The following is a 15795-nucleotide window of genomic DNA, read 5'->3' as shown; positions in this document are numbered from 1 at the left end:
ATATATATATATATATATATATATAGTTAGAAAAATGAAACATGGGCCATATATATATATATATATATATATATATATGTATATATATGTATACATATGTATATATGTATATATATACATGTAGACTATGTTTCATTCTTTCTAACTTTATATTTAAAAATACATTTGTTTAATATCATCTTCCATTTGTATTTACCTTCTGTGTTTATTAGCACATTTACCACTCGGATGTGTTAAGATTGATTATGTTTATAATTTTCAGGCCTACTAGATAGTTTTATCTTCGTAAATGACAAATATACTACAAAAAACACAAGTGGACCATATCATACTGACACAAGCTCCAAATTTTGAACATTTCTCATATATGGCAAACCATTGAGACTCCTACGCAAGGGAGCAACAGTGTTAAGATTTGTACGTTAAAGTACAAATTTCAGTTCCTTCAAACTGATTACAACTGCTCAGATAGAAAAAGAGTAGAGATAAATTGCATAGATGAAATCAACCAGACATAAAAAGGAATTAAGAAAGCATGCGATAAGGATCATCCCTCTGTTTCGGGCTAAGACAACTAACTGATAATATTCTTTGTACTCTTCTCTGTAAGAGAGATAAATGTACCCTGAGAGGCAAACATGTGAAAAATTTCAATATTACTCATGCAATCCCTTCTAGAAGAGGATTATGCTTTTCTGGATAATTATTTTAAGACAAAAATGTAGTTGTTAAAATCTCAAGCTGTGTAATGGAAATCAAAACTGATTTTAACTTGTCCTGGTCAATACCTATACATGACCATAAACTTGTTTTTGTTTGTACTACTTACTCATGAACATAAACTTGTTTTTGTTTGTCACGACATTTATTTAAAAGTTTACAGAGAATACAGTTGTCATTTTTACTTGAATGATGGCAAAGCTATAGGGAAATTATAACACTATTAGAGAAAATAATTTCTAGTTCATTTGTTTGCTTACTGAAAATCGTCCACACTACACTGAGAAAATGAAGAAATTTCTATGTTAGTAGTTTTAAAAGCTAGAAGATATATAGCTACATTATAGTAAAATATGCAATTTTGAGCAATTGTGGGATTATAGTTTAGAATTGTAGAAATTATATATATATATATAATGTGATATATATATATATATATATATATATATATATATATATATATATATATAATTTCTATTTTATTGTCTCCAACCCAGTCCAGTTTAGCTGTGGAAGTTCATGTATCTAGTTTCAACATTATTTCTGTGGAATCATTTGACTCTTGCTTACAATGAGCTTATCAAAGATATTAACAAGACATATGTTTAATAACATATGTTTAATAAATACAAAATAATTTAGCAACTCTTTCTTTCTCCGTACTAAATGCTACGGAAGTGTTTACCAGTTCTAGCCTGAATTTGTGTTGCTTTGTTTTCAGGGATCTGTTTCATCTGGTTAACAGTGACAGTGTGGTGCTAATGAGTCTTACAGCAGCAATAGCATCAAAAAGCAAAGTGTTCCCTGATATAATTACCCCTTTCTTCTGCATATACACCACTTAACCTTTTATCTTGATAGTAATGGCTATACTTTTTTTTTTTTATTTTCAGTTGCATCAAAACTTTCTTGAGTTGGGTTTGAGAAAAGAAAATATTTGAAGAACTGCATTCTGCATAAATTAGTTCATTCCCATGTTTCCCATGAGATCAAATTTCAAGTAATTTAAGGTTGAAATCATTCCTATTTACATTTCTACTATTTTTCAAAGATTTTCAAGATAAAACATTACACTATTTTAGTAAATAGGATTGCAAAGCTGTTTCAATTTACCTGGGAAGTAGCTCAGTGGTATAACACCACTGAAAAAAAATACAAGGCACCAGATTTGATCCCTAACCTCATAGAAAGAGCAAAAATGATTCAGCTTAGAGTATGTCCTTAAATAGCCATGCTTCCAAGTATTACATTGTACTCTGTAGATAGATGGTATACAGTTATTTTTTAAAGGCATAAGGTAAATATTAAAGGATTGTAAATTGCTCATTGTCATTGTATCAATTTGTGTCAAAACAAAACTCTAGAGGATTTCACCATTTATGTGTTAAACCAAATGGACTCAGTTGGTAAATTAGATAGATAGATAGATAGATAGATAGATAGATAGATAGATAGATAGATAGATAATTGATGGGTGGATAGATAGACATATAGACAGACTAACAGATGAGAGGAGAGAGAGACTGAAACAGAGAAAAGCCGAGGCAGATCCAGAGAAGAGAGGGCTAGGTTATATGTTCACATAAGGACTATTTCTAAATATACATAATGTACATATAGCTTATAGATCATTTCCAATTTGATTGAAATGAATCCACTGAAAAATCATTGTATCTATTTTTCCCATATCTGAAATAACAGCTAAATGCCTGTGGAACCTGTGACAAGTGTTTGCTTTTACTTAGAACTCATGTTTTCATCGTGGGATGGAGCTGACATCCTCCTAAGTGCTCTCCAATGGAATGGAGTAAGCTCCCACTCTACATTATTTCATTGTAAACGACTCTTGACAATGTCAGGTTCCTTTCACAGTCCATCACTGTCACTCACTAAGCAGCGGTGTGATGGTTAGTCCCTTAGAGATTTGTCTCCTTTATCAGGGTCAGTCTATGATAAATCAGAAGAACTCATTACATGACACCCAAGTATAAAGAAGAATAATATTCAAAAATACTTTTACCATTATTAATGCATGATCATATAATGAAATATCTACAGATCAAAATAATTTGCATTTAATTATTTTGTGTGTATTCTATGAAAATTTATTTGAAAATAATGTAGTCTACTGTTTTGAGATTCTCTCCTTATATACAATAATGAAAGGAGTGAAGTAAATGATAAATATTTATACTAGAGTTATAAATAGTGCCATTTGTTTACTCTCAATTCTGCATGTTTATTAAAGAGAAATTAGCTATACTATTTTCTAAAACCTTTCTATTTCCTCTCTTGCCTATGGATTGTGTTTCAAAATCTGGAGTTGATCATCTTTCTTTTTAATGAGATTTAATGACTACATTATAAATTCTGTTTTAAGAGCTTGTTCCTACAAATACACTGAAAAAGAAAGAGTAACATGAGCTTTCAAAACTCAATATGTTACTTCAGAAAAGAACTGGAATTTTAAACCATGAATGGAAATACAAATTCAAAAGAAAAGGATTCTATAGATTTAAAAATTAAATGTGACATTTATATATATATATTGCATATACATATAAAACAAAATGAGAGAAAAGGGTTATCAACCTGAGAGGTAGGAAACAGAGAAAAGTTATGGAGAAAGAAGAACTTTATATATATACTTGCTTATTGTGTGTGAGAGATTGCATAAAATGAAAACACTTGAAATGATGACTTTACTAATTGTAGGCATGTCTATTTCTGCAGTAACCTTTTTTTTTTTTTTTCATTTCTCATTCATCCACACTAATGGAGACGGAGTACACTATAAATAATGCAAAAATCACTTACAGCTGACTTGGTTATATATTGTGTATTTTTCATCAGACTTATTTCTTAATTGTTTACTCTATTTGTTATCTAAATGAGCTAACATCACGAGTGTTTAACACTTGATGATTGGTGGAGATGTCTAATCGCCTCCTACATAGCAAGAAATTTAATGTAACATTGGAAAATTCCTTAGGAAAATACTCAATGTGGCAGCGAGCAGCTCACCTATTAAGAAACTGTGGTGCCACATAGGGGGAAAAATAAGTGTTATCTTTTGTAAATATATTTAATCAAAATTTAAGTTACTGTCATTTCTTTAAACTTATTATCTTAAAATGTGTTTATTATGTGTTAAATATGTAATGTGTTTGCACGTAGTTTGATAAAATGAAGCAAAGTAAAGTTATTTGATGAGTTTTACCCTAGTAGTCTCTTGACAGGATGCATTTGAGAAATTCACATTTATGCAGTTATCTCACATTTGACTGGAATATGTGTCAAAAAGTCAAGTGTAGAGGGGTAACATATATAAAATTATTGAGTATGAAAATGAACTTTTGTATTGAAGTGAAGGAGCAGGTTGATGAAATATCTTTTATGTGAGTCATTTCTGTATAAAGTTATAAACGTTTTTTAAACTAAAAGCTGTCATATTTCCTTGTAAAATAATAAAGATAATAAAGATATCCATTTAATTGATTCTTTTCATTGTTTAATAAAATTGCTTTGTTTGATTGCTGAAGTATTCGAATTGAGTTTTCATTACCCACTTCTGAACAATTTACTCTGAGATCCAGACAGTATTGAGCTAATGAGTTTGAATTTATATTGAACCTTAACTGTCTTCAGGAAGTAAAGGGAAAAATATCATGGCAGTAACTAAGTAGTCTTCACGGAAAACTATGTCATAGAGATTTTACAGCATGGCTTTTAGTGGAGCTAAAGCATTAAATGGGAATTTTACCAACTCTGCTGTTTCCATGTTTATGAGAGTATTATCTCTTTTAAAATGAATTCTTGAGGTAACAGAAAGTTAAATCTATAATTTCATATTATAATCTTCTAGAGAAATGCATTAATGTTGCTAAACTAATTTGAAGAAATGATGTATAAATTCTTTCTATGGAATCCTTATAAATTATCTCAAAACCTAGATTATTCTGACATTTTCCTGAATATTAAGGTGTCTGTCCGACAACAGACAGTTAGTTAACTAACCCTGGTACTGGCATTATTCAAATTTTACATTTTTTTGTTTAGAAGCAAGTGCTGTACTCATTCATATACCTCTGGTATTTTACTTTGATATTATCATGTTTCCTACAAAGTGATGCTTTGTGTTCTATTTCCAATGATTAATAAAGGTATCTTCTTTTGAATCCAAATTATTTTGTTCTTATGGTTGGAGTAAGCCACACAGTTAACTCTCAATGTTGACCAAGTTGCCATTTACTGATAGGAATAAAATGTGTTGTATAACTTTCATTCTACTTTGAAATTATTTAGTTAAACAGGAAAGATGATTTACTATTAAGTTGGTTAGTTAAAAAAATAGACATTAAAAGTAGATTAGATGGTGCAAAAATATTACTCTTCTGAAATTCAGCATCCTGTCTATAAAATGAAATGAGAGAAAGCACAATTGAGGGAAATTTGTCTGATTCCAGCACCCTTTCCCCCAAGCCCGTTTGGTAATTCCCCAATGTTAAACCTTGTCAGATCTCATTTAAAATTAGTGTTTGGATGATTTGGATTAATATTCTATCCAAATAATTTATATTCATTCCCCACAGGCAGCAGTGGTGGTTCTTGGGATAAGGATACACTGCAGTCTCCCCCATCCCAGGGATCCCAGGCTCCTGTTGCACATGCCCGCATGCCTGCAGCGTTTAGCCTTCCAGTTAGCCATCCTCTCAACCATCTGCAGCACAGCCACCTTCCACCAAATGGTACGATGGCAACTTTTAGCACTAAAAGTGGTAGTTTTTAAAAATTATTTTCTTTAATGATTAGCAGAATAAAAATAATAATAATTTAAAAAGATATACTGCATTCACACAGTCAAGATCATCAAAACTATAGCATGTCTATAAGTTGGTACATTGCCAGGAGGAATAAATAAATAAAGCCAAGACCAAGATGTTTGTATTAAACACATAAAACTTGATATGATGAATTATGTCACCAAATTAGTTAGCTGTAGGTTTAATTTCCCAGTCATGAGTGAATATTACTATGTACAAATAAACAAGCTGTTTTTATCTCTGACTGTCACAATTAGAATATTTTTCAGTGTTTTGACTCTTAATGACATCTCATTGGTGATTTTAACCTCAACACAGGAGTGACGGTCTATCTGTATTCTTTTTTTTAGGACTGGAGCTTCCTTTTATGATGATGCCCCACCCTCTCATTCCTGTCAGCCTACCTCCAGCATCTGTCACCATGGCAATGAGTCAGATGAACCACCTCAGTACCATTGCAAATATGGCGGCGGCAGCACAAGTTCAGAGTCCTCCATCCAGGGTGGAGACATCTGTTATTAAGGTAACTGTCTCATCATAATGTTGTTGTGGAATGGTCATCTTCAGTCACCGTCCCTCACTCCAATTGTTTTTATCCCCCATAAGTAAATTTCTAAAATCTAAAGAATAGGAAATGGGGAGAAAAAAATACCAAGTAAAAAAAATAGTAAGTAGGTTGATTTATTATAATTTCTTGCTTTTTAGAAATAATATAAGGAAATAAGTTATAGACTTCAATTCATCTGAGTACCTGTATGCACTGATCATTGTTTGCACTTCTATCAATGGTGTTATAAGTCTTTCTATATGCTTATATAACTTTCAAAGCGGAGAATCCTATTATTTCTCCTCTGGATAGATTTACATGAGTAAAATGTTTAGATCACAGACTTATGTACTTTAAAATTTTAATTCTAAGCTAGGATGTTAAAGCGCAGAGGAATATCAAGAGACTAGACTTAATACCCTTTCTATTTATCCACAATTTCCAAAATTGTTTGTGTTGTAACTCCTGTTCGTTAAATACTACAATCTGGAAACAGCTTTCTAAAACTCCAAGGTGTTTCAGTTGAGGTAAGTTGGAGGGAAAAGTCAATTTTCTTCTGGAAGTATCTTTAGCTATCAACTCATAATATGTTGTTAGAAATTCAGAAATATTGATGTGGTTTCTTAGACTAAGTTTCAGAATGCAGAGAAAGGAGATCTAAGCAGGAATGAAATATCCGAAAGGGGAATAAGAATGTAAATGATTTTTATGTCTTCACACATATGCCAACACCTACAAAGTCATACTGATATCCCACTTTGTGGTCTCTTGGGACAATTTTTAGAAGTTTTATAACAGATGGAGTCGAGGAAGTTCTGAAACATGGTATAAATCCTGACGGTAACAAGGACATGGGAAACATTGCTCTAGTTGAGATTAATTACAGGGCAGATAGTTCCCACTGCAATCTCAAAGGGAAGACCAATTGCCTGACTGCCTGGTAGAAGTGCTGGAAAACCCATCTGCCCTTAACAGCACTTGCTTTGCATTTAAAACCCTGACATGCTAAGTGACTCAACCCCAGTCCAAATTAATAATCACGGTGTTTGAGTTTGATATTAGGACAGTCAATAGCTCAAATCTTGTTTAGTAAACTTACTTTGTCTATGCTAATTAAATGTAGTTTAGGGAAGTTGTATTTTTCCCAAAGAAAATGGCCTACTACGATGTCACATTGAACAAAATGGGCCCCTGTGGGTAATTAGAATAGTGCCTGGGAGTTGATTTGCTTGACAAGATTCTTAATGTAAAGGCCACTTGAAAGTGGAATGTTAAATACCAGAGATTTAGCGCCATAGTAGATGACACAGCTTCTGAAGCCAAAATAGAAACATGGAGGATTGTCTGCACACTGCATACACTCTTCATGCTTTCATAGTAAGAGAAAGAATTCAGATTGCTGAGAAACTAAGGGAGAATGGAAATAAAAATATATCGTATAAGATAAAAGAAAAATGCATGTTTTGGAGTAACATATTATAAAAATTCTCTTTCTTAATTAATTTGTTAATTATAAGGCCTGACACTTTTTCTTTCAATGACACACTTACTACTGAATACAAAATATACTAGGATCTGAACATCTGAGTTTCTGACTCAGGGAAGGATCTATTTGTTGGTATTGATAATATGGCCTTTGAATGGAAATGCTTTTTAATTTATATGTTGTTAAAAATTAATAGAATACGATTGTATTACAGAAGAAAAGTACATAAACTTCAAATTTTAAATTCTATAAATAAAGATTTTGGGGGCAAACATTATGTATATATATATATATATATATATATATATATATATATATATATATATATACATGTATATATATATGGACATTCATATATACATATTAATTTTTATAAAGTCTATGACTACTTTCACATACAAAGACAATGTTGAGTAAAACTGGTTATCAATGAATAAGAATGGTGTCTTTCAATTTCAATTGGTAGACTATATGCTTAACACAACAAGTTTCTAGCCTAGACCAACACATACTCAATAAACACACACTCGCACAAACACACACAAACATGAACACACACATGCACTCAGTATTTACACACAGGTGCACATTCACACAGTGCTATCTGAGAACAGATACACTACATTACATGACTGGTACCTTAAATTCCTATGAATCTTCCATTCTTGTGGATAATTGTAGAAGCTCAAAAGAAACTCAAACCATGAAGAGACAGATAGAAAAGAACACAATCATCAAGATTTCAGCAATTGGAAAATTAAATGCCAAGCGAAATAACTACATGAAGACTATTATAGCATTCTCTTTATAAGGGCAACTTTCCGTGAGACTCAGTGAGAAAATTTGCCAGACTGTTGCTAGTTTGGAAAATTGGAGGAGTTCAGTAAGTTAAATTTCAGGAAGAAATGAGCAAATACTGTTTAGACCAGTATAAGTTTACCTTAAATCCTTAAGACCTATATATTTATAGAGATAAATTATTGCAATTTGTATATGAATCTATTATGCCAATGAGGTCAATGTAGTTTTGCTGTCTAACAGTCACAGAACTTAACTTGACAATAAAATGAGGTTTTATGTTGTTTTGGTTATATTTCCCATTGTTGTAACAAACACTTGACTGCACTGGTTAAGAAAGAAATGAAATGATTATTTTGGCTCACAGTTTGCGGATGCAGTCCTCTGTATGGAGCCGTCAGAGTAGGAAAGCTGAAAGGGGCTGATCAGATTGTCTCCACCAAAGACATAGTAAGGGCTACCATGAGTTGGTTTCTTTATTCTGACCAGAATCCAATCAGGCAATGGTGCTACTTCTATTTAGGAGGGGTTTTCCACTTCAATTAACCAAATATAAACACTCCCTCATACATTTTAAGGGATTGGTTCCCATGGTGATTCTACATCCCTTTAAGTTTATAAACAAGGTTAGCCAATCCATATAGCATGCAGTCCAACTTCCCCTGTGAGTGAGAAACATTTCCCATGGCTCCCCCCCCCCACATGCATACACTTCAAATGGTGCTTAATCTCAGCAAAATAAACACTGAGGAGTATATTATTCAAATTCATCAATTAAGCAGATTGGAATTTGCATCTCAACAACTATTTATTTAGAAATAATATTTAAGAAGAGTGATGTTCACAGATTCATTTTGGTTCAGTCTCAAAGATTTAAAGCTAGCATAGTATCTTTAGCTCCAGACCCTGTGTTCTAACATCTTATGACTTTACTTAATCAAACATTTGGGCTGACATATTGTGTCTTTAGTTGTTGACCTCTGCCTATATACAGTAATCTAGAAGTAATCTTACTTAAGGAAAGACTCTGGACTTGATATAAACCACAATTTGTACAATAGTCTACAAGTGTAGCTGTAAGTCTTAAGAGTTTTTGTTTGTCTGTTTGTTTGTGTATTTGTTGGGGTAGGGATTTGAATATGTTTCTCAGAATATTTGCTATATATCCTACTAAGTCAATTTTTAAAAATTTGTCTTTATATTGTCTTTATATTAGAAATTTGTGTTTATCTACTTTTTAAAAATTAAATTTCAAGTTCCTTGATTTAGAATCTATAAGTAGATTTAAAGGCTGACGCCCACAACTCTCTTGTAAGTTTCTGTTCTCTATGATTTCTAAATTTTAGAATGTTTTTCTTTATTATCTTAAATCACTGAGTAAATTAAGCAGTCTAAATTAAGAGTTCAATTCCTTTTGTCATTAGCAAGTTTGTTAATGGGTTGAAATGCTTGGCTAATTGATTCTCTTTGGATTCTTTAAACCCATAACTCTAAGCCTTCTGAATGAATCGCTGTTCTAATCACATTATATTTCATACATACATAATGCTATCATAAGATGTTAAGAAAAAGCCCCTGCTGAAATAGACTTGATGGTTTTAAAGTGGTGCCTGGAGTAGAGTTTCTGCCCTTCATGTGTTTTCTGTTCTAACTCCTAGGTACATAACAGGTTATTTTGTATCTGTATAGCTAGCTTCTTCTGTGTGTGGAGATCCTAGTGGCAAAACTTTAACATATAATTACAATAAAGAATTTACCATTTAATGTATTTGCAATTCTTTCAGCAGTGCCCATTGCTTATGAGTAGTTTTATTTTCTTTAAACTTATAATTAGTCATCTGACCAACAGTTTCTCAGGCGATCCTGATCAGGTTAACCAGATAGAGTCATGAGTCTGTTAAGAGATTGCTTTGTCCCAGCTGGGCAGTGGTGGCGCAGGCCTTTAATACCAGCTCTTGGGAGGCAGAGGCAGGTGGATTTCTGAGTCCGAGGCCAGCCTGGTCTAAAGAGTGAGTTCCAGGACAGCCAGGGCTATACAGAGAAACCCTGTCATGAAAAACCAAAAAATAAATAAATAAATAAATAAATAAAAAATAAAAAAAAATAAAGGTGATTCCTTTGTCCCTTACTGTCTTTTTTCTTTCAATTATTTTCACCTAAAATATTATAAAATTTGGCTTCTTTGGAGTCCAGTTCAGACTTAAGCAGAAGTAAATAGAAAAAGAACTAGTGTTTTTCTTCATTCGTATGAATGTCATACTAGAATTAACAAATAACTGATCAAATCTCATCAAAATATAATTATTCTGCCCAATAAGTGAATAAGTAATAAAATCATCATTTTATATATCACCTGAAGGGCTGAATGTTGAGAGTGATTATCAGTGCTAGCTCGAATCAGAAGGCAGATTTTATACTCTGCTTTGAAGGCACATAACACTATTTATGAAGTACACTTGTGGCCAGAAAACAAACTTGAATGGACACTTCAGCTCTAAATCTGCTAAACTCAAGAAAGAAAAGATCATAAATATCATTTAGACACATCAATGTAACTGCAAATAAAATACTATAGTTGGAGTGGTATAATAGGAACATATAATGGGCCTAATCAGATGGAAACTTGGCTCTAAGTATTTGCCATGCAAAAATGCCAGCAAACAGCAACAGAAACAACTCCGAGCGGACCTGTTTCTCCTGTGCTTCCTTCTTTTATATTTATCTTTATCTTTTTGAGTAAAATATAAAGAGTTTTGTCTCTTAATTTTAATGCTAGTACTAATCTGATAGGATTAGTTCAATTAAAGCCTGGGTTATATAGTAGGACCCTTCCTGAAATAAAAACAACAACAACAAGAAGAAGACAAACAAAACCAACCAATCAATCAAACATGAATTTCACTTTTTACTAAGATGAATTATAACTCTCAAGTCTAGATTGTGCTTTCTTGCTTTAATTAAGCTTATGATATCTATATCTGTTAACTTTATGTTAACTCTGTCCTATAAACCAATGAGTAGTACCATGTAAATGAGGAAGAAATGGAAAAATTCTTTAGAATGAAGTTGAAGAATAAAAGAGAAATAAAAAGAAAATTATATTCCTTGATCCTGCTTGCTTAAAATTGAGTAAAAGTGATAAAATTAATAGGCTGTTCAAATAATATCTCATTGGTTTTAAGTGATGTAAGTGTGTGGACATCATTCACTGTGTCTCTTAAAAGTCATTTTAGCACATTTCCAAAATCAAAATATGAAAACTACAATTTGTATTCTTAACGCAGCTTTCAGAGAGCATGGGAATCTGAATTTATCAGTGAAAATGATGACATACCTTGAGATACGGTCCATGCTAAAAAAAAAAAGTCATTAAAAATCCTAATCATAACTTTATATCCTGCATGGCAGGGTGTAATATTCAGTAAATATTCCCTTAATGAACAATGAAAGTGTGAGCAAAATCAGGAGTGTGGGATATGAATTATGTACTAAGGAAAAGCAATGGCCAACTATGTCAACATGTAATTCAGAAGTTGTAGAAAGATAAGTCATTTAACCTTAAAAAGAGTGGCTCATCTACTTCTATGTCATTTCCAAAGAGGAATGGGTGGGTAGGGGAGCAGGGCAGGGGGAGGGTATAGGGAACTTTCAGGGTAGCATTTGAAATGTAAACAAAGAAAATATCTAATTTTTAAAAAGGTGAAAAAAAGAAAATTTCTAACTAAAATAAAGATAAAGAGTTTTATAGGGGTGTGAAGGGAATTAAAAAGAAAACAAGATTAATTAAAGCTAAGTGAAATTATCATCTGTATAAGTAATTTAGTTGTGATTATTGATGCTTAATCATGGAATGTAACGCTGTTTCCTGGTAGAGAGTAGGTAGCGAGGGCAGTGCAATTTTGCAAATATTCAGTCATGGATATGACAATATGACTGTGGTAGTTTGAATTCCACCTTTACTTTTGCATTACCATAAAGAACAATACTTATTGTTCTGCCTCAATGTATGCAGCCTTCTCTCTGCCGTTATTCTTATACCATTACTTTATTAGTCTGACCTTTCTACAGTGAAAGAATACTCCTCTTAAATTTTCATTTATTATCATGGTGAGTTTTATAAAGATGGAACATTGCAAAAGATTGTGTTTTATTGATTGGTAGAGTTGGTGTAGGACTATAAAGCAGTGTGTCAAAGCATTAAATATTATTCTTTTCTGTTCTACCTCGGGCCAGCTTAGAGGTTAAAAGGTATCAAGCAAATGAAATTATAAATCCAGTTTACATAGTTTCCCCAAAGACATTGAACTTCTTTCTTATTATGTCTAAATAAAACTCATTATCTATTTTGTTTCATTAATAATTACAAGGTTCTCCTCTAAGCTGTTCTTTACTGTATCCATTATTCTCCATCCTATAGAATACCCTGGAAAGGCAAGCATATAAATATGATAAAAGTATTAAGCTGTTGAAATAAATTAATTTATTGTGGAACAATGTATTCAAATCTTACTTGCTCAATGGATTTTCCTTTAATGAAATTCTTCAAAGAACAATACATCATGTTCTAAAGATTGGAATTATACATTAAGTGAAATGACTGAATATGTTGTGTCTCAATTTATAGGAAGTTTCAATTGAATAATTAAGCTTTTAAATCATAAAATTTGCATAAAGGATTTTCTTAAAATAAAAGTATTATGTATTGCCACAGTATTCTCTGTTCTTAAATATAAACTACAATAATGTCAAATGAGAAAACTCATTAAATGCTTCAACTTGTATAATTCCCTTAGCTTTAAACCATGTTTTAAAAAATATATTTTATATTGAGGCTTTAATCAATTTTTCCCTAGTTATTGTGTCATTTTAAAGGTATTTGAATGAATAAAGGCATGTGTACATGATTTATGAGTTAAATAAATCAGCATAGAAAATTGGAACACTTACATATATTGAATAATCTTCTACCCATATGAAAAATGTGTAAAGAAACTAAGAATATGTTTTATTGGCATAGCCATTGCTATTTCAGTTTATAAATAAATATTTCAGTTTTGTGAATTAAATATCCAAGAACAATATTTACCCATACTTTTCATTAGTACTTGTTATGAAATTTGTTATGGCAGCAAAGGCAGATTGCAAATGATTTTTACACAGTTTGATTAACTTTTAGATTGTCCTTTATCTCTATTCAGCCAAACATGAGCATGTGCCATTACAAATAAAGCCACTAACACAAATATTATAAGATAAATTAAAAAGTATTGGAAACATGGATGTCATGCTTTGCAGAAGATGTATTGGTTAATTTAGAAAATTCTATTTTAAGAAAACACAATATTTCTCCAGTATATATTATATATTTCTATATAAGTAAATAAATAACAATCTTATTGAATTGAAATTATGTCTAAAACTTAGCCAGATTACCCGAGTCTGGGACCCTCTCTTGGATCTTGAGAGGCCCTTTCTGTCTAAATAAGGAGCTGGTTTTATTGACAATCATAGTTGCTAGAGAAGATACAGTTTTCTTCAGAGATTTGGTCCCTGAGAGGTTCTCTATGTTTTATCAATTGTCCCTATCTATACCCAGTCACATATTGGTAGTACTAAGAGGACTCAATTGGTTTAAATATATAAACACATAAAGTTGGAAGGAAAATTTATAGAGGAACAGAGAAAAGCTGGAGTTGAAGAAAACGAATGTAGGTTTTATCAAGACATCATATGCATGCTTGATTATCAAACAGTATTTTTTTTAATTTTAAGAAAAATTTAAAAAGAAGAAATCAATATCAAGATTAATGAATTCTGAAAACTTGGCCTGATTATGGATGCAACTCTACTATACTACATTTAATACATTAATGTGTCCTTACATTCTTTCAAATATTTATTGTAAAACTTCATACTCACATCCTATAATAAATATACAAATACTGTAAAAGCCACCTAAAATATAGCCATTGGATACTATAATAATTCAAATCTATTTGTAGTTGATAAAATTTGATATGAACCTTTTTAACATCATAATTGTATGACCATTTCTTCTGTCCTTGTCCTCCCTAGAATCTTTCAAACACACTTATTTGCTCTCTTTCAAATTCATGTCCTGGTTTTTGACCGTTATTCATTCATTGACTGTTATGTATGTATGAGAGTATGAGGGTATGAGAGTATGAGAGTATGTATGTATGTATGTATGTGTACAGGTATACTTCTAAATATAACCTACTCAGTCTTAATACTGTTCTTCTTGTATTTTCAGTGCTGAACATCCATCGGGCACTGAATAACAATTGTTGTGTTCTTCTAAGGGGAGATAACTCTTCCTACTCAGCTTTCTTTAGTTGCCTGAATTCTTTGTGAAATACTGAAGTCTTGTGGGCTTTTCATTTCTGCTTTGACATGTTTATTTTTGTTTTTATGTCTACTTATATTTAGAAAGTCATGTTGGTGAGATTTTGTAAGCTTGGCTTTGACATTGCTAGGATACAGAATCTCACAGCACACTCCTTGATGCAGTGGCTTATATAGTCTTTCTGCTCCCTCTTCCACAGTGTTCTTTGAGTCTTAAGGAAAACAACTTGTAACTCATGTGAGTCTATGTATATGGCTTCCAAGGCTACCCATCTCAAATTCTAACTCCTGGCATGAAAATCCACATCTTTCTGACCTGGTCAGGGTTGTCCAAAGGCTCCTAAAATGTATAGGCTATTGCTATTGCCCTTTGTTGTCCCCAGAGGTGTAAGGTAAAAACCCTATTGATAAAGGCATCATGAACTTCACACATAAATTTTGGAGTCCTATGATCTGAAACTAAGCTGAGTATCCCATCCCTAAGAACTAATTTCAGAGCTCCCTGAGACTAACTCACCAATCAAGGAAAACCCATGATGGGACTCATAGTTCTACCTGCATATGTAGAAGAGGATGCCTAGCCAGTCATCAGTGGGAAGAGAGGCCCTTGGTCCTGAGAAGAATCTATGCCCCAGTATAGGAAAATGCCAGGGCCAGCAAGCAGGAGGGGGTGGGTTGATGAACAGGGAGATGGGAAAGGGAGTTTTCAGAGGAGAAACTAGGAAAGGGGATAATATTTGAAATGTAAAGAAAGAAAATATCCAATAAAAATAATAATAAAAAAGATGTTGACCATAATTAGTCATCAGAGAAATAAGTGTACTCTATTTAATAAAAAGAAAGATGGAAAGAAAGAAAGAAAGAAAGAAAGAAAGAAAGAAAGAAAGAAAGAAAGAAAGAAAGAAAGAAAGAAAGAAGGAAAAAGGTACATGTCAGCTGCAAGCTTCCACAAAAGAGAAGAAAACTAAGTACTCCTCAGCTATGATGTCTTTGAATTTCAGGCCTATGAGATGTGTGTATGTGTGTGTGTGTGTGTGTGTGTGTGTGTGTTTGGT

At 32.2% G+C, this 15795-nt stretch overlaps 1 protein-coding gene across 2 annotated transcripts in view; it reads left to right on the top strand.

The window, feature by feature from the left end:
- The window catches only part of Dach1 (dachshund family transcription factor 1), a 385477-nt gene that overhangs the window by 253037 nt on the left and 116645 nt on the right, over positions 1-15795 (top strand). The window contains exons 4-5 of one of the 2 annotated variants that reach the window (XM_021203188.2): positions 5313-5468; positions 5894-6066. In XM_021203188.2, the coding sequence (XP_021058847.1) occupies positions 5313-5468; positions 5894-6066 (329 nt within the window). The remainder of the gene's footprint in view (positions 1-5312; positions 5469-5893; positions 6067-15795) is intronic. The other variant, XM_029541759.1, reaches the window with a different exon arrangement.

Source organism: Mus pahari, chromosome 8, assembly GCF_900095145.1.
Source record: "Mus pahari chromosome 8, PAHARI_EIJ_v1.1, whole genome shotgun sequence".
NCBI lineage: Eukaryota > Metazoa > Chordata > Mammalia > Rodentia > Muridae > Mus > Mus pahari.
This window is presented reverse-complemented; position numbering and strand designations above follow the sequence as displayed.